A 25,283-nucleotide genomic window follows, 5' to 3' on the forward strand; every position below is an offset into this window, starting at 1 on the left:
TTCTCCAAGTCCACAAAACACATGTAGACTGGTTGGGCAAACTCCCATGCACCCTCAAGTATCCTGGAGAGGATAAAGAGCTGGTCCAGTGTTCCGCGACCAGGACGAAAACCGCATTGTTCCTCCTGTATCCGAGGTTCGACTAACGGACGAACTCTCCTTTCCAGCACCCTGGCATAGACTTTCCCAGGGAGGCTGAGGAGTGTGATCCCCCTGTAGTTGGAACACACCCTCCAGTCCCCTTTCTTGAAGATGGGGACCACCACCCCGGTCTGCCAGTCCACAGGTACTGCCCCTGATCTCCACGCAACATTGCAGAGGCGTGTCAACCAGGACAGCCCTACAACGTCCAGAGCCTTCAGGAACTCGGGGCGGACCTCATCAACACCAGGGGCTCTGCCACCAAGGAGTTGTTTAACTGCCTCAGTGACCTCGCCCCCGGAAATTGGCGGGTCATTCCCCTCCTCCCCAGACTCTGCTTCCTCCTCGGAAGATGTGTCAGTGGGATTAAGGAGGTCCTCGAAGTATTCCTTCCACCGCCTGACAATTTTCTCAGTCGACGTCAGCAGCGCTCCGCCAGCACTATACACAGTGCAGGTAGAGCACCGCTTTCCCCTCCTGAGACGTCTGACGGTTTGCCAGAATCTCTTCGAGGCAGTCCGAAAGTCTTTTTCCATGGCCTCTCCGAACTCCTCCCACACCCGAGTTTTTGCTTCAGCCACTGCCCGAGCCGCATTCCGCTTGGCCTGTCGATACCTGTCGGCTGCCTCCGGAGTCCCACAGGCTAACCAAGCCCGATAGGACTCCTTCTTCAGCCTGGTGGCTCCCTTCACCTCTGGTGTCCACCATTTGGTTCGGGGATTACCACCACGGCAGGCACCAACCACCTTGCGGCCACAGCTCAATGCAGCAGCTTCGGCAATGGAGACGCTGAACATGGTCCATTCGGACTCAATGTCCCCAGTCTCCCTCGGAATGCTGTTGAAGCTCTGCCGGAGGTGTGCGTTGAAGATCTCGCGGACTGGGGCCTCTGCTAGACGTTCCCAGCACACCCTCACTACGCGTTTAGGTGCACCAGGTCTGTCCAGCGTCTTCCCCCGCCACCTGATCCAACTCACCACCAGGTGGTGATCAGTTGACAGCTCAGCCCCTCTCTTTACCCGAGTGTCCAGAACATATGGTCGCAGGTCTGCTGATACGATTACAAAATCGATCATCGACCTACGGCCTAGAGCATCCTGGTGCCACGTGCACTTATGGACACTCTTATGTTCGAACAGGGTGTTCATTATGGCCAAACTGTGATTAGCACAGAAGTCCAATAACAGAGCACCGCTCGGGTTCAGATCAGGGAGGCCGTTCCTCCCAATCACGCCCCTCCAGGTCTCGCTGTCGTTACCCACGTGAGCATTGAAGTCTCCCAGCAGGACAACAGAGTCTCCAGGTGGAGCACCCTCCAGCACCCCCCCCCCCCCCCCCCCCCCCAGGGACTCTAAGAAGGCTGGGTACTCTGAACTGCCAATCGGCGCATAAGCGCAGATGACAGTCAGGACCCGTTCCCCGACCCTAAGGCGCAGGGAACAAACCCTCTCGTCCACCGGGAAAAACCCCAACGTACCGGCAGCAAGCCGAGGGGATATTAGGATACCCACTCCAGCCTGCCGCCTCTCACCAGGGGCAACTCCAGACTGAGACAGAGTCCAGCCCCTCTCCAGGAGACTGGTTCCAGAGCCCAAGCCATGTGTAGAGGTGAGCCCGACTATATCTAGGCGGTACCTCTCAACCTCACGCACTAACTCAGGCACCTTCCCCACCAGAGAGGTGACATTCCATGTCCCTATTGCCAGTCTTGGCAGCCGGGGGTCAGTCCGCCAGGGCCTCCGCTCCTGGCCGCCACCCGGCACACAATGCACCCGACCCCTATGGCGCCTCCTGCGGGTGGTGGGCCTGCGGGAGGATGGGCCCATGTCTCCTCTTCGGGCTGTGCCCGGCCGGGCCCCATGGACTAAGGCCCGGCCACCAGACGCTCGCCCTCGGGCACCCTCCCCGGGCCTGGCTCCAGGGCGGGGCCCCGGTAACCCTATCCCGGGCAGGGTAAACTGTTCCCTCGATGTCCTTTTCATAAGGGTCTTATGAATCGCTCTTTGTCTGGTACCTCACCCAGGGCCAATTTGCCATGGGAGACCCTACCAGGGGGCAAAAGCCCCCAGACAACATAGCCCCTGGGATCCCTGTGACACACAAACCCCTCCACCACGATAAGGTAGCGATTCAAGGAGGGGTATTTGTTAAAAACAAAAATGAAATCAATAATTAGCAAAACGCTAGTCCTATAAATGTAATATGTTTGACTTTTCGCCTAGTAAACTTTTTTTATTCTCCAGAGTTCGGTGGAAACAAGAAGAGAGGTCGCATTCCGTTGCCTGATGGTGTATCTGAAAGAGAAAGAAGAGGATCTCTTCAGAGAACAGCTGGTAGGTAAATATCACATTGTTTTGTGTTATATTTTTAAATAGCACATAAAATACCGACATGTTTCTTTTTAACCTACTTGCCAGGATGGTGAAGAACAGTTCCCAGAAGAAGTGGTAAAGATCGTAGTCACCAGACGTGCAGCAGTGTCTCTTCCAGCCGTCGCTAAAATTGTGATTGAAGGAACAGCTGTCCTGGAAGACCTTGATGTGCCCAGAGCGTGTGCCTTAATGATGGGACTTACAGTGGGGCAAAAAAGTATTTAGTCAGCTACCGATTGTGCAAATTCCCCCACTTAAAATGATGACAGAGGTCAGTAATTTGCACCAGAGGTACACTTCAACTGTGAGAGACAGAATGTGAAAAAAAAATCCATGAATCCACATGGTAGGATTTGTAAAGAATTTATTCGTAAATTAGGGTGGAAAATAAGTATTTGGTCACCTCAAACAAGGAAAATCTCTGGCTCTCACAGACCTGTAACTTCTTCTGTAAGAAGCTTTTCTGTATAAAAGACACCTGTCCACAGCCTCAAACAGTCAGACTCCAAACTCCGCCATGGCCAAGACCAAAGAGCTTTCGAAGGACACCAGGAAAAGTATTGTAGACCTGCACCAGACTGGGAAGAGTGAATCTACAATAGGCAAGCAGCTTGGTGTGAAAAAATCAACTGTGGGAGCAATCATCAGAAAATGGAAGACATACAAGACCACTGATAATCTCCCTCGATCTGGGGCTCCACGCAAGATCTCATCCCGTGGGGTCAAAATGATCATGAGAACGGTGAGCAAAGATCCCAGAACCACACGGGGGGACCTGGTGAATGACCTGCAGAGAGCTGGGACCAAAGTAACAAAGGTCACCATCAGTAACACACTACAACGGCAGGGAATCAAATCCCGCAGTGCCAGACGTGTTCCGCTGCTGAAGCCAGTGCATGTCCAGGCCCGTCTGAAGTTTGCCAGAGAGCACATGGATGATACAGCAGAGGATTGGGAGAATGTCATGTGGTCAGATGAAACCAAAGTAGAACTTTTTGGTATAAACTCAACTCGTCGTGTTTGGAGGAAGAAGAATACTGAGTTGCATCCCAAGAACACCATACCTACTGTGAAGCATGGGGGTGGAAACATCATGCTATGGGGCTGTTTTTCTGCCAAGGGGACAGGACGACTGATCCGTGTTAAGGACAGAATGAATGGGGCTATGTATCGTGAGATTTTGAGCCAAAACCTCCTTCCATCAGTGAGAACTTTGAAGATGAAACGAGGCTGGGTCTTCCAACATGACAATGATCCAAAACACACCGCCCGGGCAACAAAGGAGTGGCTCCGTAAGAAGCATTTGAAAGTCCTGGAGTGGCCTAGCCAGTCTCCAGACCTCAACCCCATAGAAAATCTGTGGCGGGAGTTGAAAGTCCGTGTTGCTCGGCGACAGCCCCAAAACATCACTGCTCTCGAGAAGATCTGCATGGAGGAATGGGCCAAAATACCAGCTACTGTGTGTGCAAACCTGGTAAAGACCTATAGTAAACGTTTGACCTCTGTTATTGCCAACAAAGGTTATGTTACAAAGTATTGAGTTGTATTTTTGTTATTGACCAAATACTTATTTTCCACCCTGATTTACGAATAAATTCTTTACAAATCCTACCATGTGGATTCATGGATTTTTTTTTCACATTCTGTCTCTCACAGTTGAAGTGTACCTCTGGTGCAAATTACTGACCTCTGTCATCATTTTAGGTGGGGGAACTTGCACAATCGGTGGCTGACTAAATACTTTTTTGCCCCACTGTATATACGCTCTCAATCTGAGCTACCCCAAACAAGTAAAGAACACTCTAGAGGTATTCCAGGTGTTTCTGGAACTTGATGGGCTTAAAGCCAGCCCACGGGTAATGTCTCTTAAGTACAAACTTCTGTCATAAAACAAATGTAATTTAGGTTGCAATATTCAGATGTGCTGATGCTTGTGTTTTTTATGCAGTCTTAGACAAGTGTAGTTTTGAGAGTTCATAATGCGTATAACCTTACCTTTGGATTGTTGCGTTGTTAAATATTAAAATGTTTTGTAATTTTCTTGATTCTATGATATTTACCAAGTTGATAGGTTAAAGTTAATGTTTAATAATAAGCAGATTTGCAAAAACAAATTGCCTTACGTTGCAATGTTTGTTTTCTGAGGTATTTTAGAAGGGTGTGATTTAAAATTATTGTTATTTGGAAGATTTTATAAATATATATTTGCTGCTTTATTTAATATACCTTTACAAATCTTTATAGTGGTTCTCAAAGTCAGTCATCAGGCCCCACTGCTCTACTTGTTTCTATTAATAACTAAACACTGTTGATTGGATGGTGTGTTCAGTTAATCAGAAGTTGTAGACACCATTGTGGAGTAAGAAAAACGAAGTAAATTGGCATGTTTTAGCTTCTGATTCAACCTTGTCCAGGTAATAAACATGTTACATTTTCTTTTGTTGCTGAGGTTGTTTGTGGAGGAATTGTACTGAAATACATTGTTTTTGCCCACTCATTTATAATTACAGGGCTGCTGTAATGTTTGATTTATGTTGTATGACACAGAAGTGTATTTCTTCGAAAATGTTATGCAATAAACTGTTTCATCAGTTGGAATAATTTAAATGGCTATGTTTGCATGGATAATTGTGAGTAGGATATATGTAAAAAAGTAAGTTAGATTAACTCAACTAATGTAATTTGTCAACTCAATATTACCAGGAATTCTAAATTAATATTAGGTTGCTTAAACTTAATTATGCTTTTAGAGGTCAAAGTAAATCATGTTGGTTTGTTGAACCAGTTGAGTTAGCCAAACCTAAAAATTTCTTGCTAGATTTACTTAATAATATGCAAAATTTGTAACTTAAAAAGCTGAGTGGAAATTGTTACCTCAATTTTTTTAAGTTAAGCCAACAAAACATTTTTTTAGAGAGGTCACTAAGAGGCCTCTGGTTTTGTTGTTTGAAATATACAGCTGCACCATGCAACTACCTTGCATGGTGCAGCTGTATATTTCTACGTTTCTTTAAATGTAGCACAGTCCCTCCTTGCGTCTCTTATAGTTAAGTGGAAATACAGCGCAAGATATTACATGGAGAGTTTTACCATCCCATTGAACAGATTCCAGTCAGCAGTAAAAGAAATACAATGAATGGCAAATGTTTTATTAGTTAGAGGTGGGAATCACCATACATCCCACGATACGATATTATCACAATACTTAATGCACGATACGATATTATTGCGATTTCTTTTTTAAATATCTGCGATATTCAGATTCTGTACATAAAGGTAAACTTTATCAATATTCATTTTATCTAATATCAAAGTCTCGCACTCAGTCTTTCTCTCATTTCAGTCAGTTTTATTGTTGACAAACTGAACGGTTTGTATTACAGTCTAGTCCAACTTAACTGAATGCAGCCATCTGGTATAGCTATTCTGAACTATGCAATTTATGAAAACTATGCAGCCCATTCAGCAACTGAAGAATTTGAAAGTAAATTAAAACAAAATATAATTTTACATTAAATAAAAAAGTTTTAAACTTAATTAAAATAAAACATGTCTTAAATTAAAATAAGTAAACTGTCATGTTTATTGCTGCCAAAAAACAAGTTAAACACATTTGGACAGTGAAGGAATGTCAGGATTCTTGCTCAGAAAAAGGAGCTGATCAACATGCTCTGAAGTCAGAGCACAAAAACTTTTTTTGTAACAAAATATCGATTTCTGCTGTCCCTGTATCGATACATTATTAGCAAACAAAATATCACGATACTACACAGTATCGATTTTTTCCCCCCACCCCTATTATTAGTTAATCGAAAGCAGAAGGTTTGATTTGGTTACTTGTGCCAATTCTAGTGTTCCTGCAGACGTTAGCAATACCAGTTTAAACAGACAAGGTGTCCTCTACTAACAGGCCGCCTACCATCTGTGTGGGAATGTGCCTCTTTTGTAGCCATGTATGGTACACTTCTATGTGAATAAGTGTGCAGTATTGATAGTATGTTAATTTATAAGGAACATCTGTCAATTCTCAACATGTTGGCCATGTGCATTTGTGTGATTGCATAGAACACAGAAGACCCTGCCTCTCTACAGTCCTCTCTGGCTTTCTGTGCAGGGGAAGTACAGGATATTGGATGGCCCGGAGGTTTAGATACCAGATTTAAGTGCTGTAGAGGAGAACACGAGTGACAAGACACGACGGAAATGAGCTAAAGATAGTAATGGGTGGAGGAGGGGTTCACTTTCCACCAGGACACAGACTCCCAGAGGCTGCATAACAGCCTCACATTCACACATACCCACACACAAATACACACTGCTGCACTTGGGCAAACGTGCTCTTGTACACTTGGTCCAAGCACTTTCATTCATACTATATCCTCCCATAGTCTGTTTGGTTCACACTGTCTTTTACTCACATGGTTATGAAGGGATATACTGATAAAAATGCAGGAATATAGAACATTTATGCACCTAATATAAATTTACATGTAATGATTATTTGATTTGTGTGATTTTATGTAATTTAAGAACTTTACAGGTGTGCAAATTTTTGCCCCTTAGGTTGCAGTTTTCACATTTTTACAAAGCACTATTCATATGTAAACTAGCACTGTGTTTAAAATGAAACCAGTGTCCAGTGTTTTTAAATACATAATGTATACAGGAGCATTCCTCTTAAGAGATGAGCTAAAAAGATTTAAAATCGTATACTGACCTGTTTTGTGTTTATTAATTTTTATTTTATTTATTAATTTATATGTTTTGTTTTTAAATGCTGTTCTGTCTTCTAGTCAGTAAACCATTAATAGTCATAAAATTAAGGAGTCACATATTTAGCCTTGAGAGGCCAAATATGGGCAGCAGTTTCCCTAATGCAGCTCACAGAGTGGAGCACAGTCTGTGCAAGTGAAATATTACTTAAGGCTTCCTGAGCATATGACGACTCCATGCAGTCACAGCGGAACCCCTTCTTCAGACACTGTACACGTCACATAATGCTGCGAGACTCCCCATGGCGCTTCCAGTCTATCCGATGCTTGCATGTAAGTGTCCCAAAACTTGATCCTCCTCATCAAAAATACAAGAGAAAGGCAAGCCTTATTACTAATTCACAAGGTTCTCTCTTCAAGTTCACATCTGTCTTTTTCCCCTCCTCTCCTCTTTCCCTCCTCCCTCTTTCCTTTTTCTGCTTGCCTTTAATCTCAACCTTGCGCAACACCGACTTACAGGAAGCACTTTGTGGTGTCCTCCAAACAAAGAAACATTTTTTTGTAACTCTTGATTGCTGTGTATAAAAATGGTGTTGCTTCTCTGTTTCTTAGATTAAATATGTTGCATAACCACAATTACGGATAGCATTTACATGCTTTTGTCAAAAAGGCCACTGTGTAAACGGTCTGCTCACGCTTTAACTTGACGTTCTCTAAAACCTGTCTACTTATGTAATGATCAGTTTACTGCTGTTTGTCAAACAGTTGTTTTCCAACATGAGCAGTTTGACAGATAGTGATTCACATAGTGCCACACTATGTGAATCACTATGTGGCTGAGCATGTACAGACATTAACACTTTACTCTTACAATGTGAACTTTTTTTTGACACTTTGCCTCCTGTAGGTTTCAATGAAGAAATCAACATACTTTTTTTTTTCTTCTTTTTTTTAAATATATGTCTTTGTACTCTTACGTCAGATAATTTTCAGCTCTGTGTGCTTTTCATTGATTGGATGGGTCATTTAGTTGCGGTATGTGTCATAGGAGTTTAGTGAGTAAGTTTGATATCTGTGTTACTAATTGCATAAGATTTTTCATTGTTAGATATTGCTTGGGACATTATCGATTACTTGGTATTTAGACTTACTTTAGGTTTATTTTATTGACAGTTTCATTTTTTTTCGAGGCACTGACTTTTCAGATTCTTACCAGGGCAAAAGGTTTTTCTTGTAGATCATTTATTTATACCATACCATACCATACCAACTTTATTTCTAAAGCACTTTAACATAAAACCAGAGTTTCACAAAGTGCTGTACATGTTAATAGCATACGTAAAGAAAATTAAAATGAGATACGATAAACGATAAAATATACGATAAAATAAATAGATACAATAAATTGAAACATGTTAAAACAAATTGAGTCAACCCCTCTAATCAATGCCAAAGGCTTCAGCGAATAAATATGTTTTAAGAAGACTTTTAAATTCAGAGAGAGAAGAGGCCTGCCTAACATGCAAGGGCAGATCATTCCACAACTTTGGAGCAGCTACAGCAAAAGCACGATCACCTTTAAATTTATACTTAGTTTTCGGTACCTTAAGGAGCTGCTGATTGGCGGACCTAAGGGAACGGGCAGGTGTATATGGTTGTAGTAGCTCCGAGAGGTAGGGGGGGGGCCAGGCCATTAAGAGATTTAAAAGCAAATAAGAGAATTTTAAAAACAATCCTAAAATGTACAGGTAGCCAGTGGAGTGAAATTAAAATAGGGGTAATGTGCTCAAACTTTTTTGTTCCAGTTAAAAGACGTGCTTCAGCATTTTGCACAACCTGCAGGCGCCTAATGGACGCATCACTAACCCCAAAATAAAGTGCGTTACAATAATCCAGCCTAGAAGTAACAAAGGCATGGATTACTGTCTGAAAATGCTGTTTCGATAAGATAGGCTTTATTTTGGCTAATTCCCTCAAATGAAAAAAGCTAGATCTTACAACAGCTCTGACCTGGCTTTCAAGTTTAAGATTTGCCTCTATTTTAACTCCCAGATTAGTGATGACTGGTTTAACATACTGTGCCAGTGAACCAAGATCTATAATAGTGGCCTCAGAAGCGCCACCAAAAACCATCACTTCTGTTTTCTGTTCATTAAAATGTAAAAAGTTCAAAGCCATCCAAGTCCTTATTTCATCAAGGCATCTGAGCAGCGGGTCTACTGAGAAGCCATTTATCTTTTTAAGTGGGAAATAAATCTGGGAGTCATCGGCGTAGCAGTGGAAAGAAATCCCATGTTTCCTGAAAATAGACCCAAGGGGTAGGAGATATAGAGAGAAAAGAAGCGGGCCTAAAACTGAACCCTGTGGAACCCCACATTGAAGAGAAGCAGTAGAGGATACAAACTCCCCTAGTTTCACAGAGAAAGTTCGCTCTGCCAAATAGGATCTGAGCCACTGCAGTGCGGTACTCCGCATACCCACCAACTGCTCTAAACGGGAAATTAAAATATTATGATCCACTGTATCAAAAGCAGCAGTTAAATCTAACAGCACAATAATAACACAGTCACCTGAGTCATTTGCCAAAAACACATCATTAAAAACTCTTAAAAGGGCAGATTCAGTACTATGTAAAGCTTTAAAACCAGATTGGAAAACTTCTAAAATACCGTGTTCTTCTAGGAAGGACATTAATTGCTTGTAAACTACCTTTTCAAGAATCTTTGAGATAAAAGGCAGTTTGGAAATAGGTCTGTAATTCGCAATAATATCAGGATCAAGAGCAGGTTTTTTGAGTAGAGGCTGAATCACTGCATGTTTGAGATTGACAGGTACAACACCAGAGGACAGACTACTATTTACAATGGATTGTACAGCTGATGCTATAGTGAGAAAAACCTCTTTGAAAAATCGAGGAGGGAGAGCATCATAAGGGGAACCTGAGGGCTTCATGTGAGCAACCAACTCCTGCAGGCAGAGCATGGAAACTGGCTCGAACCTGTCAAAGACAGCAGAACTAGGGACAGGGGTAGAAGGGTCGGGAACGGACTGGGAAGTCCGTTTATCATCTGAATTAAATAAGGTGTCCTTCTGATTGGATTTTTTCACTTCTGTGTCAGATCTACGTTGTAACTTGCACTATAACCGGAACACTGTACCCTACGCCGTTGTCTTCTACGTAACCTGAGGTTCACCTCCAAAGAAATGTAACCGCTGGGTTGACTTGCCAACACTGTTTGGATCAGCTGGTTGTTTTGTTTGTGGCTTTCTTAACCTTTTGCCAACACGAACATTGCAGAGTGCCCTCTGGTGGACAAACTATGAAACAACTCATAATATGGTTGTGCACCGTGTTATGCGGCTAATTTTGTTCAAGATGAATTTGTACGATGAAGGTATGATACCAATACAGCACAACTACATCCTGGATATAGATCCATTTTTAAAAAGATGACTCCCTGCACAAACCTGTTACTTCCAATGCCAACATCTGTAAATTGCTAGTTTATATCTGCTCTCAGTATAATCGTTTTCAAGGGTGATTTTGTGTAGAATCCATGTAGTACAAATTGCTATTATTAAATTAACTGTAATTCTATAATTGTCATTTTTCCACAAGGACAATACAACTATTTCTGAACTTTCATTTTTGTCATTTGAAACATCTTATTTTCTGCCACCTACCTCAAACAGTTCTTCACGTTTGACTAACTCTCTGCTCTCTTAATGCTCTCTGAAGGTTACACCAGTATCCTCAGGTGCCACTGGTAGGAATGTGCTGACAGTCGGTCCTTGCAGTAAGCTAAGAATAGACTGTGAGGTCTATTACAAGTATTACCAGGACACCTGAAAGGCAAAGATGTGTTGCATTTTATTTTCCTGCTTGTTGTGAGAATTAAATGGAGGCTAAGGTGAGAGATAAAAATAGAACTTGGATGAGACAAAGAAGGACAAATTTGATAATGATGTCATCCTTCCAATGAGAATCTGGCCAGAAGGGAGAAGGAAACACATATTGAAACATTAGTTGCACTTTAATTACACTTTTTATTAGGCTTTATGTTTATTTTTTGTTTGTTTTTTAATAATTCCAAACTTGCTAATTCTAAATAGGGAAGGATTCATTCACAGTTTGTTGAATATATTTTATTGCAGTGCAGTGTTTTGCTGGGAAACCTTGGGTCCAGGCATTCATGTGGGTTTTCCTTGACATTGGTATTGCTTTGACCAGCACACTGTCTACGGCAGCAGCAAGACATTGTAAAACAGCTTTAGGGAAATTAACAAAAACTTAAGGCCATGAACTGGAATCTATACAGCTGTCACTTGATCTGGTCAGGTGTCCCTGGAATGCGAGGAACAAGCAATCCACTACCAATGTGCTGATGCACAGACTAGTGAAAAATGTTTTTTCACTAGATGTATCAAGTGGGTAGTTTTAATGTTGTAGGTGATTATTGTATTGGTATTTTGATTTAAAATTGATTTAAAGTTTAATAATTTCTGATTTTTAGAAATATACTTTGACTTGAATCTAATGTGCACTCACACATTTGCTTTAACTGAAAATACAGGCTACAAATGTATCTAATATATTTAAGTTCATCTAACAGTGGTGGACTCAACTGCAGCTAACCCATTTAAGAGAACCAGTGCATATGTCTGTGGAAATAACAGGCTACCTTAATGTTTGGCTGTGTTGCACGTTGATGCTATTTTCTCCCTGAGTGGAGGCAGAGAGGATGTGGCCTGGTGAACTGTGTAGGCAGATCAGACGCCTCATGGCTCTGCTGCTGGCCGAGTCTATTTCTGTATAACTCATCTAGGCTTGCAGAAAAAGTGGACATTGATTTTTTTTTTCTTCTTCTCCTGAACAGTTTTTTATATTCTTTTCTTTTTTTCTTTCTTCTTCCCATTGAGAGGCCTACCTGCCGACCTTGAGTGACTAGGGGCAAGGTTAGCTAAAACAGGACTGTGCTTTGAATGGACTCTAAGAAATTGAGTTTTAAATGTGTTAGGCACTGGCTGCTTAGATAAAACCCAATATAATGCTCTAACTGAATCAGTATGGTGTGTTTTTGTGAAGCCTGATTTTGTTTACAACAGTCTCAAAGAAAATGTACCTTCTAGGGTGGTTTATAAAATATACCAGTAGAACATTTTCTTATTTACCTTTCTGTTTTCATTAATGCCTCATCCTCTTAGATAACTTAGTTGCTCATTCTACTGCTATAACTTTCTCTCTGTTTCTCTCACACACAATTATGCAGTATACCTCAGTAAGTAAACTGGTTTTCACCAGCTATTGCAGAAATGACTAAAATGTTGTAAGCTGGCTACTGCACGACTCAGAATCAGCCCTACACATAAGGACTTTCAGTTCAGGACTTTTTGGTGGAAAAAATAATTCACCTGGAGCTTGATCCCTGCAGTGGAAGTGTAGTGATTCCTAACAAACGTCACTAGTTCTTCGGAAACATTCTAAAACTTGGAATGACATGTTTGTAAAAGTGGCTGTGCGCCAGTCTTTTATTCACACATGGGTGTGTATGCGCATTACTCTGTATATGCGAACCCCTGTGCAATTTTTTGCACACCCATGCATATGTCTGCAAGGGAGGATTAATGGAAAGGGCTCAGAAAATAAATCCATTTCCTGTGAGATGAGAAAGCCACTGGTCACGGTTTCTCTCCGGAGGTGCAGCTGTAACCCAATACCTCGTCACTCCCAGGTTAAACCCCACCATCTCTCACTGCTACCCCCCTCCTGTTAAGCTCATAGTCCACCTGTGAGGAAGTCATTCATCTCTCTGCTCCCAGGAGAGGGATAAGTGGATCCCCCTAGTCTGGCCACAGTTGCCCTGATGCCAATAATGGGCTTTTATTGTTTGATGTAACCCTTCTCTTCCTCTTTCTTTTCCAGACCTAATCTCAGATCTTAATACTTCTGTTATAAATACTTCTGTTATAAACTATTCCATGTACTACTGTTCTACACATGTCTGGGTTTTTTTTCTCAGTCTTCCATGGACATTTCATACATTGAGCATTCACATCTGTTGCATAAGTCCAGTTTCCTCTTAAGTCATCTTCACGCACATTATACATTGACATTTTTCCCCCCACTTCTGTCTAATCAAATAATGTGAGGTAGAATGTCTTTAATCATGCACACTACAGTGCAAAATAGTGGGTGTTTTTAGGAAAACAAGCACTGACTCCAGAATTCACTCAGAAAACATGTTAAAAAAATGGAAATGGATTAGATTTCCATTAAAACCTCAGAGAGACAAATGGTTCAGGGATTTGTCCAGTAATCAGGATGATTCTAACTCAACTTTTGCTGCCGTCCGTTCCGGTCACGTTTTGCTACAAAGTTTTTCACTCGCAGCAGTCACGTTGCACATGATTGTTTGGCTCTTTGTCTCCAGACTTTGGGGGGATACCTGTTTGATCCTTTGAGAAAGTCATGCCTTAATCAAATTTAAACCCAAACAGCAAGGAAACATAATGAAGCTTTTGTGCTAAAAGCTGTGACTGTGTGGTTTCTTTAGAGTGATTATTAGTGATATTGTTGAATTGTGTGTTTTACTGTATTATTTATCTTATTATTTTTCTTTAATTGTTTGCCACAGTTTAGATGCAGGGATTTTGGTTAAAGACGCTTAAGTATTTTGTGGAGGCTTAGCACACAGTATGTGTGGGAACATAGGAAAGGTTAGGTCGCCACTATAGTCTGAGAGGTTGCATTGTTTTACAACGAGACTATGAGCAATTAGCTGTGAGGTTGTTCTGAATGGCAAATGCCTTTCCCACAGGTGCTTTTGCAGTCCTTTTGGTATTAGCTTAAGAGCTAAAGCTGATTAGCAGGCATTTATGTGGCAAGGCAGTTCAATCAAATCTTTCTCGTGGACATTCATCGATGCTGTTTCTGTGCGAGTTGTAGCTTTTGAAACGTCAGTTGTAATAGTTGTGTGAATTGTGTTTAGCAGTATGATGCTTTTAGCATTCAGTGCTCCAGGGTTTCTAACTTTCAACTGCATAGTTGACTTTCTAAGATGTAAAAGGATATATAGTGGGATATGTGGCATGATTACATGCAAGCAATATGTAACTGCTGAAGTTTAAGTGATGCTATGAAGCGTCTTAGAAAATGTTTCTTAGTTTTCTCATATTTTTTTTTACTTGGCTTTTCATCCATTTTGGTGTTTTCAGATTCCAGTGTTTGATGTTCTCAGCTATAACACAGATGTTAAATTAACTGCTTGCTGAGCTGCTTGTTGAACTTATAGTCTATAGTGCAATTATGGGACACAGTACCAATGTTTTTGGTTTTTCTCTGTGCTCCAGCAGATTCCAAATTAAACAATCAATATGCGATTAAAGTGCAGATTTTGGGGCATCATTTCAAGGGGTTTTATAAAAAGTTTGCATAAACTGTTTGTCCAAACATTGTTATAATTCTTAAAAGTGCCCCCCCCCCCCTTTTTTTTTTTCCAGAAGTTCAAAATTAATGGGACAACTTAGTTGTCTTCTGTGATATTTCAGGAATTTTGTTGTTGCTGAGATTCAGTAATGCAAGGGAGAGAAGAAATGAAAATCTCTTGGGATGGTAAGGTGGTGAGGTGGTCTTATAGTTGAAATCGGGTTCTGTGACATAACAGCAGGCACATCCAAACTATAATTTATTTTTAGTGTGTGTTATTCAACAAAATTGGGATCTAAAGTTACTCATGGCGTCATGGTTTCCACATTTTTATAGCAGTAATTTAAAACTGCTTTTCAGAGTTCTTTTAGAACATCCTCAAATTTAGCCTTCCAGTGTCATAGAATTCATGATCTATGAACAAATGCCGTATTAAAAAGAGTCTATAAAACTGTTTAATTTGAGCAAAAGCATAGATGTCCTCATTTTGTCCACATGCCACCTTTTTGGTTGCAAGTCCCCTTGTGACCAGCTATATATGGACTCATAAGTGAGCCTAATGAAGGGAAGTTGCCCATTTATTTCCTCTCCACAGTTAGTTATTCTTAGAAAGTCCCAATGCTGCACCACTTCAAATGCCCCAGTCTAAACTGACATCCAGGACCCTTGTCAAGAACATCTTGTGACACACATCAGTAGCTATGTTTGGAAAAGCTCATGTGAAGCCAATTGACAAGAAGTCTCCTCAAAAACAAAATGCTTTACAAATCCGCTTGAATTCATGTAGGGTTGTGTGTTTTATGTTCTAAGGCTTGTTAACTACCATCAGCACCAGGTAAACTTATGCGGTATAGACACATCAGCTGACTTGTGTGCTCCATCTTTGAGCAGCACCACAGTTGCAGTGATAGTAATTATGGTGTCAGTACTGCTGCCTGGTACAGTGGCAGCAGCGTGGGTAGGTGGATTGATGGGGTTGTGAATAAAGTCTGTTAATCTACAGTTAGAAGATTAACTGTTTTTGAAAAATGATTTTGTGGTTTTGCTTCAGTCAAAACTACAAAGTTAAACTATCTAGTATAGCTGTGAGTTATTTGTGTAAAGGTATCCAGGCTTCTTACTGTAGTAACTGCTTTACGTAGTTAGACTGGACAAACTGTACGGATGGAGAAATTGTGGAACGTTTGGGTTCACTCTCAGCAGTGCAGAAATCAGTCCATTCGTTGCTCCTGTCCTTTTCTTCTCTGAAAATATCTCTCCTGCTTTTCGTTGCCTGACGCAGTTTGATTTTGTTTGATTTTATTTTTTTTAACTTGGCAATACACCATGTTTCCTTTGTTCCTACCACTCACTGCAGAACACAATAGCTTTGGTGTTTGGGATTGCACAGGAGGAAACACTTGATGGTCTCCACAATCACCTTTCGCAGGAGAGAGTGGGATGAAAGGTTTGGCTAGTTTGACATTAACATTTGACCCATGTGGAGGTGGTACAATAAAATCACAAGAAAGAATCAACTGTCTACAATTTTTCCTTGTCCCTACCGTTCCTACCTCTGGAGTCATTTAACTCCTCTGCAATGGATGAAGCCCTATATTTGCGTACCTTCTGGCAGAATAACTGGTACCTCCTAAAATAAAAAAATTACATTGTTATTATTACTCACACACTCAAACTCACACTTTAAATGGTCAAATGATTAATTTCTCATCAAATAGTGATTTAGAAATTGCCAAGGCTTAAATTTGCAGAGAACCAGGCTAACCCTGAGAACCTTTTGTTCTGGCCTTATAGGCAGAAGTGGACGAGACATTTTAGCAAGATACACAGAATCTGATGTAACCATCCGCTCTGGTATTTAGACTGGACGCCTACATAAAAACCTGGCTTTGATGTTAAGAGGAGTTGGGTGAACCCAGGAATGTCATTGGGGTTACTAAATAAGCATGTCTGCTGCCAACAAATCCTGTCACATCTTCAGAAATTCAAGAAGCACATTCTTATTGCTCACCCACCTCCTCCACCCACATTAAGGTCCGTTCGACTCGGAGCACACCTATACATTTGTCTACACAATTGTGATACTGCTCCTGCTTTTGAGAAATTAATACATAGCTCACTTCTTGGGAAGTTTTGAGTTTTATACCATTCAGTTTGTCTGGAGTAGCTGGAGGAATCGGAAGCGATGTTCTACTTAGAAAAATAGGCAGTATGTTTGCTGTTGAATTTAATCAGCTTTGGGAACACTACCAAGTTACTAATCTGTGATTTGGCAACCTTTTAAAACACATAGAATGCAGGCTTACCAGCTGGCAGACAGAGCTTCATTAAAAAACTACAGACAAATTAATCAGATTAAATATTGTTAAAGAGGAGGAAGTTTTATTTGAACTGGGATCTGAAGTTTAATATTTTCCAGGAAGTGAGTATTTATTTATTTTAGGTCACAGGGTGTCTGATAACTTTTTGTTAAAGTTGTTTTAAATAATAAAAACCTTGAATGTTTTAGTACTTTAGTAAAAAGTTCTTAAAGCTGAAGAACATAGAAAATGTTACAAACTAACACAGTTTACTTTCAAATGTTGTTGGTTTTAAAACAATCAAAAATCATTTTCCCTATTAAACGTTGTGTTAGCTGAATGGCTGTATGAGATAGCTAATGTTTGTATAGCATATTGGGTTAGGGTTAGAACAGGATCCTGTATAAGTCCATATACTGTACATGAATAGTGAAACAGTATGGAACATGTAGCTTTTGTGTGAGCCAAAAATCAGCCTAAATATGTCTACAAAGGACTTTAGCCTGAACAGACAGCTGAAGATGTACGGCAAATTTACACATACACTATTTGCTTACTGTGTTCACCTTAATGTGTCCCTCCTCCACCTTTTCAAATCCTGGTTTGTTGTCTTAAAGCTGCTGATCTTCTGGTGCACTGTCAAAAAAATTGAGCATCTACCTAAAAACTGAAGCTAATTTTAATCTTTAAAGAAAGACTGCTGTGAAGATGCACACACTGACTAATACATGGACACATGTGTGGACAGAAAAGGCCTGCTTGTTGTTTGTCTCTTTGATAGAGGGTTGACAGGCAGCTGGGTGCTACAGGGCTCATGAAGACAAACCACAATGCCCACCTGTGGCTGCCGGTGCCTGGGGGAAGTGCTCTGCTCCCTCCTGCCTGTACCGTTAAGGGCAGAGGCACAGCACGGCCTCTAACCCCCTGCTGCTGCAGCAGTCAGTCAAACAGTCTAGCTCTACCACCTTCTTTGAGTGCTCCCTCTGTTGCTCCACATTGATGGAAGCACTAGCTGCTTCCTCTTTGAGGACCTCTCCAGCACAATCAGCTGGCCTTTCTTGTCATTCATTTAGCCACCTGCTATCAGTGTTTCCCACAGGTTGGCATTTTGGAGGGGGTAGATAGTGTTAGAGCTGTATGTGAATTATTGTTGACATTTCAATAAGGAAGCCCGATATTTTGAACTATATTAGATTACGTTAGGTTTTATTTTCACAGCACCATTAAATTTTATATCCTCACCTAACACTGCTGCTTCAGTGAAGTATAGCAGTACTTCAGGTGAATGTCAAGTCTTTGCATAGCCTTGTTGAATACTGTCCTGTGCTTTGTCATCTGTGATTGTAACTGAAGCAACTGTAATCAGTTGCATTACTGGTAATGGGCAGGATTTTTTTTTTCTGTTCAGCAGCTGTTCCATGTAGCATGGATGTACAAATAAACTCAGAGCTTTATACTTAAAATCGGGGTTTTTTAAATAACTGTTTTTCAACATGATGCATTTTTAATGAAATTTTTATTGTTTTATTTATTTTTTTGTTGCCAGTACAATACACTTTATTGTCAGTATTATTTGAAGCCACATTCAGTTTAAGTTTTTGTCTTTTTTACTCTTGAGTGAATTCTCTGTTGTGCCGTCAGCCACTCATTTGTGACTGTTAATGGATTACTGTAAGGGAGCAGAAGAGCGCCAAGAGCATGAACGTCACATCCTTTGAATTTCTGTGGAAAGGCCATCTGCATGTGGGGAGGGTGTCTGCCATTGTAGAAGGTCATTCAGTTTAACCAAGGACCTTATGTGCGCTCACTTCCTGAATGATTGCTCTGGTGTTTACTCTGCATTTGTTATGGTTTTGCTTTCTGATTAAAGTAGTTGCAATATTTATACACCTCTCCATTTTGATCATTTCACTGCTATAATTTCAATTACACAATACTTACACTTGAGTAAGATCAATGAACATTGGTATTTCCTCCTTTGCATTACACCTCTGCTCTTATTTCATTCCTATGGATTTGTGATTTTAGCCGGCATGTGTATGTGTGGGTGGGAATGGCCATTAAAATGTGAATAATGTGGTTAAATCTTACTAAGGGGCTTTAAAATGGGCTAATCCTGTGCAAAGCCACAATGACGCTCATTCACTTCCTCGCTGTGAAAGCACTCTCCTCCTCTTGAGACTTTGGTGGGAAAGAAACCAAAGGCAGTCCTCTGGTTAGGATATGAGTTTCTAAACTTCTCAGTGAAAGGCTAATTTCCTCTCTAACAAGAGTCTTTCTTAGGAACCTTTGCTGTGATGTATACCTATTCAAAGCCATTTAAATGAAAGCTGCAGGTGTATGTCATCAGGATGGAAAGTTTTCAGATTGGTTTGCAAAGAGATTTTCCTAGATTTGTTATTTTATTTTTATCTAATGTTATTTTTGGCATTAAAATAATATAGGTTTAGAGTCAACTCAAAACTTAAGATGGTGATGAATCATAGCTTACAAAGATTTTTTTCAAGATACCATTGACTGCTGCAATGAAACTGTCAAAACAGACAGCGCTCACTATTTCTGTTTGTGGTCCTTTTTAGTGTCTGCACTGTTTAGTCAGATCTTTGTACAGGGTGTACCAATATAATCAGATAGCAGAGACTCTGCCATTTGGCACGTAACGGAGAGAAAAGTGGAAGTATAAAGAGGAAATCCAGTTTAAAAAAAGAAAGAAAAACAACACAACCCCCCCCCCCACCTCCACCCCATACATAGGATCTACAAGACCCAATGAAAAGTAAGGAACTGGGAGTAAAACAAAAGTAGAAAACTGACTTTGTTCCCTGGCATTGACATCAATGACGTAAATAGTTTTGGGGTTTTTTTTTTGGTTTTTTTGTAATTTGATTTAGTTAAATGAGTGTGCCTCGGGTTATGTTGGTACCTCCTGTTCAGCCCGGCGATGCATTGTTAGCTCAGGTTTTGGCAAAAAGATCTCTGTTTAATGATATCCGCATGTGCAGCATTGATTAAATCTGTCTACAAGTGAACCCAGAGAGCTATGTTTCATGTTCAGGCCCTCATGACGGTAAACATCCTCCAGAAGTGTCCTTAAGCCAAGTGGTGATTTTTATTTTTTTAAAACTTTTTTTCCCCATGGGTACTGCTGTTGGCTCTTACTTCAAATCTCCTGAGGGGAAGCAGTTTCAAAAAAGGATTTTGCTTTTCAAATTGACATAAATGAGAACAGTATGCAACGGCTAGGGAAATACAAAAAAAAAAAGACTTATTACTAATTGATCTTTGGTGATTTAATAGAGATGAATATTGAGGTCTCGGAAAGGCCACTGACTGAGCGTCAGTTGTAATCTAGAAGCTTCAGTTGTGGTGAATCCCTTGGGATTCATAGAAAACTTGGGCTCATACAACTAATATATTTAAACTCTCAGTGACTCTGTCTTAAAATTGTTATGTTGTCTTGTCAATTTTGGAGTTTTTTTTTGTATTATAGCTATCAGTCGGTCTCTTAATTTGATATTTAGTCTCTGATTAGTTTGCTCATCATCAAGTGGCAATATATGGACTGACAAAAATTCTCTCAACCATGTTTACAGGTGTTATGTAATGGGTGAGCTTATTCAGCCATTACAAAAAAACTGACTTATTAAGTGAAAAAGTGCCTTCATATCCGACAGCAATAACAATTGCTGGCATGAAGACAAGAACTGAAATGGTGTGTGGGCGTATTTGCATGGGTGTGATCATTTATGATTCTGTCCATTGATGCCTCAATTTTGAAAGCATCACAAATGGTGCGCGAGTCCTGCTCATTTCAGATTCATGTTTACTGTGTGGGCATTTGAGAGTGAATTACAGCCATGTCAAGAAAACATGTTCCTGCCTGTCTTCATCATAGCATAAATTGGAGGTCGCCTCCACAAGAGCAAAACCAAAACAGACCCAGTGTTTTTTATGTTGTTATGACCTTGACTCAGTAGATTAAAATCAACACTGTTTGGTGTAAAACCTTTAGTGCCCTTCTGTTGTTGCCATCATAATTCAGTTGAGTGGAGGACATGTTGACTTTGTCGTCTTATCTTAGTGTGAAGAAAGTCGTGGCAGGAACCAAATGCTGTTCGGCATTAATGATTAACAAGATTCATGTTAAACATTATTTACGCAGTAGGAAGGGTTTTCATCAGGGAAACCATTAGGCCCAGTCGACCAGCAGTTTTTAGGGCAGTGTGGTGCTATTTAATGTTACACTTATATATTTTTTCCTTTTTACACTTTTTTTTAAACCTCTATTTAACTAGAAAGTGAAATTATTTACACTGTAACACCTGTAACACTAACACTATCTGCTTGCTAACTGTTCAATTTGTAGAAACCTTTTAATACAGACCATAAACAGAGCGAGAGTTGTTTTATACTCAAAACTTGAGGATGAATAGGTATTTTATTAAAAATGTAGGGAACTTGGAATGTTCAAAGGAATGCATAAAAACACATAGAGGTAGAACAGCTGTGGATAGAAAACTAACTAATAATCAGTTATCCACAGTAAGGGAGGGCTTGGACATGACCTTCTCAGAGGCAGCAAAATTTAATTTCCTGCCCCTTGGTTGTCTTGTAATGCCATGTTAATAGCTTCCTGCTCGCATGCATTGTAGCCAGGCTGCCACTCGTGCTTGTCTATTTCCGCCACAGCATGCCACCCTTGTATTACCGGTACATGGGTGACAAGAATATGGACACAGACAAACACACACATATACCAGTTACATGACAAGAATTTCTTTCCTTTGACAGGTGAATATATTCATCTTTGAAATACATTCATTAAATAACCGACTGTATACAGTCGTGTGAAATTCACCCCAAGGTCAGACCATAGGGAGTGCAGAATGATTAGGCAAGTTGTATTTTTGAGAAATAATTTTATTATTGAACAACAACCATGTTCTCAATGAACCCAAAAAACTCATTAATATCAAAGCTGAATGTTTTTGGAAGTAGTTTTTAGTTTGTTTTTAGTTTTAGCTGTTTTAGGGGGATATCTGTGTGTGCAGGTGACTATTACTGTGCATAATTATTAGGCAACTTAACAAAAAACAAATATATACCCATTTCAATTATTTATTTTCACCAGTGAAAGCAATATAACATCTCCACATTCACAAATATACATTTCTGACATTCAAAAACAAAACAAAAACAAATCAGCGACCAATATAGCCACCTTTCTTTGCAAGGACACTCAAAAGCCTGCCATCCATGGATTCTGTCAGTGTTTTGATCTGTTCACCATCAACATTGCGTGCAGCAGCAACCACAGCCTCCCAGACACTGTTCAGAGAGGTGTACTGTTTTCCCTCCTTGTAAATCTCACATTTGATGATGGACCACAGGTTCTCAATGGGGTTCAGATCAGGTGAACAAGGTGGCCATGTCATTAGTTTTTCTTCTTTTATACCCTTTCTTGCCAGCCACGCTGTGGAGTACTTGGACGCGTGTGATGGAGCATTGTCCTGCATGAAAATCATGTTTTTCTTGAAGGATGCAGACTTCTTCCTGTACCACTGCTTGAAGAAGGTGTCTTCCAGAAACTGGCAGTAGGACTGGGAGTTGAGCTTGACTCCATCCTCAACCCGAAAAGGCCCCACAAGCTCATCTTTGATGATGCCAGCCCAAACCAGTACTCCACCTCCACCTTGCTGGCGTCTGAGTCGGACTGGAGCTCTCTGCCCTTTACCAATCCAGCCACGGGCCCATCCGTCTGGCCCATCAAGACTCACTCTCATTTCATCAGTCCATAAAACCCTAGAAAAACCAGTCTTGAGATATTTCTTGGCCCAGTCTTGACGTTTCAGCTTGTGTGTCTTGTTCAGTGGTGGTCGTCTTTCAGCCTTTCTTACCTTGGCCATGTGTCTGAGTATTGCACACCTTGTGCTTTTGGGCACTCCAGTGATGTTGCAGCTCTGAAATATGGCCAAACTGGTGGCAAGTGGCATCTTGGCAGCTGCACGCTTGACTTTTCTCAGTTCATGGGCAGTTATTTTGCGCCTTGGTTTTTCCACACGCTTCTTGCGACCGTGTTGACTATTTTGAATGAAACGCTTGATTGTTCGATGATCATGCTTCAGAAGCTTTGCAATTTTGAAACTGCTGCATCCCTCTGCAAGATATCTCACTATTTTTGACTTTTCTGAGCCTGTCAAGTCCTTCTTTTGACCCATTTTGCCAAGGGAAAGGACGTTGCCTAATAATTATGCACACCTGATATAGGGTGTTGATGTCATTAGACCACACCCCTTCTCATTACAGAGATGCACATCACCTAAAATGCTTAATTGGTAGTAGGCTTTCGAGCCTATACAGCTTGGAGTAAGACAACATGCACGAAGAGGATGATGTGGACAAAATACTCATTTGCCTAATAATTCTACACTCCCTGTACATTGCTTGGAGAAACTGCAGGAAAATCCAGGTGAAAAAAATCCAGGAGAAAGCTGCTACTCTCCAAATAGAACAGCATGGCTTAGCATTTCAAATTTTCTTCTGAACAAATCGCAAAACCTCTACAATAGAGTACTTTGATTAGATGAGACCAATTAAAACAAAACAAAAAACCTTTAATTACAGGACAAAATTTGGGTACATTGCTCTTTATATCTAGATAGAAAATACAAACAGATCAACACACAAGATGGTGTCACGCCTGCTGGACATTTCTACCTGATGCACCTCCAACAGTGCTCTTTGACGGGACTACCCTGGGGGAGCCACGGTAAACACCTATAGGGCCTTGATTGGGTCATCAGCTGAGGACCACCAGTCGATTACGATTTGCTTTAACCTCAGTACATCTCCTGGTGGTAGAGTGATGACCAGGATCTTTTCCTGGCACCCCTTGTTGCTGCCTTAGGGTTTTTTTTGGTACCCACATCTCTTTAAACACAACCAGAAACTAGCTTTTCCTGCTTCCTCCGCCAGTTCCTTGGTTACTCTTCTGTGTCCTGCTTCTGTGAAGTGGAGTAGATTTGAAGTTGAGAAGCTGACGAAGCCCGACACCGCAGTTCCACTGGGAATACTACAGCATTACAGCCGGCCTACCTGCACTCAGCTGCCAGGTCAGGGTACTTGGATTGCTTCAGCTCATGGGCAGCCTCTGAATAAGTACCAGCTTCTTTCAGCATGATTCTATGGCGTCACTAATGGTTTAAAGTTCCACAGCTAATATGACGAATGACCAAAACTGTCTAGATCCTTCCGTCCGTCCATCCATCCTTCAGCCTATCTGAGGCTGCTACTACAGGTGTTGTAGCCTAACCAAAGACACAGACCTCCCTTTCCCCAGCCACCTCGTCCAGCTTATCCAAGGAAACACCAAGGCATTATCAGGCCAGCCAGAGATGTCATCTCTACAGCTTGTCGTGGGTCTTCCCCAGTGGGACATGCCTGATAAAACTCATCCAGGAGTCGCTTTTATAAAATGCCTGAACCATGTCAGCCAGCTCCTTTTGATGTAGAGGAGTAGTGACTCTACTCTGAGCCCCTCTCAGGTGCTGAGCTCCTCACCTTATCTTTAAGGGAGATGCCAGCTGCTCTTTGGAGAAAGCTCATTTGTTTGTAGTTGTGATTTCATTCTTTCAGTCACTACCCAGTGCTCATGACCAGAGGAGAGGGGAGACATAGATTGGCTGAGCTTTGCAGCGCACCCTCACAATACATTTTGGTGTGCCAGGGCTGTCTGGCATCCTTCATCGTGCCACCTGATCAAAATCCCCACCACGTGCTGATCAGTTGACAGCATAGCTCCTCTTGTCACCCAAATGTCCAGAACCACAGATCCAAAGATACAATTACAAAACTGATCATCATCCTACAACCTAGGGTGTCCTCGTGCCACGTGCACTTATGGAGATCCTTATATTCGAACATGGTGTTTGTTATGGACAAAGTGTTTGCATAGAAATCCAGTAACAGAATACCGCTCAGGTTCAGCTGCAAACGCGTCGTTTTACAGGAAGCAAACCGAGGTGATATAATACTCACCCCTGCTCGCAGCCTCTTACTGAGGGCAACTCCAGACTGGAACAGAGTCTAGCCCCTGTCCAGGACACTGGTCCCATTACTCAAGCTGCGCATTGAGGTAAGATTGACTATATCTAGTTCGTATCTCTCAATCTCACACACTACCCCGAGTTCCTTCCCCACCAGAGGTGTAGTTCCATGTCCAGACAGTCAGGGATCAGTCCAAGAGCTGTGTATTTGATTTAGGTCAGGTGAATATTGGGGTTAGTCAGTGGAATGAGTTCATTCATCCTCCAGGAACTGCCTGCCTTGAGTC

General features: G+C 41.2%; 1 protein-coding gene across 3 annotated transcripts in view; it reads left to right on the forward strand.

Moving 5' to 3' along the window:
• Positions 1-25,283, forward strand: part of poc1b (POC1 centriolar protein B) — a 78,548-nt gene that overhangs the window by 14,576 nt on the left and 38,689 nt on the right. The window contains exons 11-12 of one of the 3 annotated variants that reach the window (XM_082539220.1): positions 2,385-2,474; positions 2,559-2,798. The exons of the other annotated variants lie outside the window; for them this stretch is intronic. Coding sequence (XP_082395346.1) covers positions 2,385-2,474; positions 2,559-2,738 — 270 coding nt within the window. The 3' untranslated portion in view covers positions 2,739-2,798. Of the gene's footprint in view, positions 1-2,384; positions 2,475-2,558; positions 2,799-25,283 lie in introns of those variants that run through there. 3 annotated transcript variants of the gene reach the window in all.

The sequence above is a fragment of the Aulonocara stuartgranti genome (assembly GCF_965226115.1).
Source record: "Aulonocara stuartgranti genome assembly, chromosome: 7".
NCBI lineage: Eukaryota > Metazoa > Chordata > Actinopteri > Cichliformes > Cichlidae > Aulonocara > Aulonocara stuartgranti.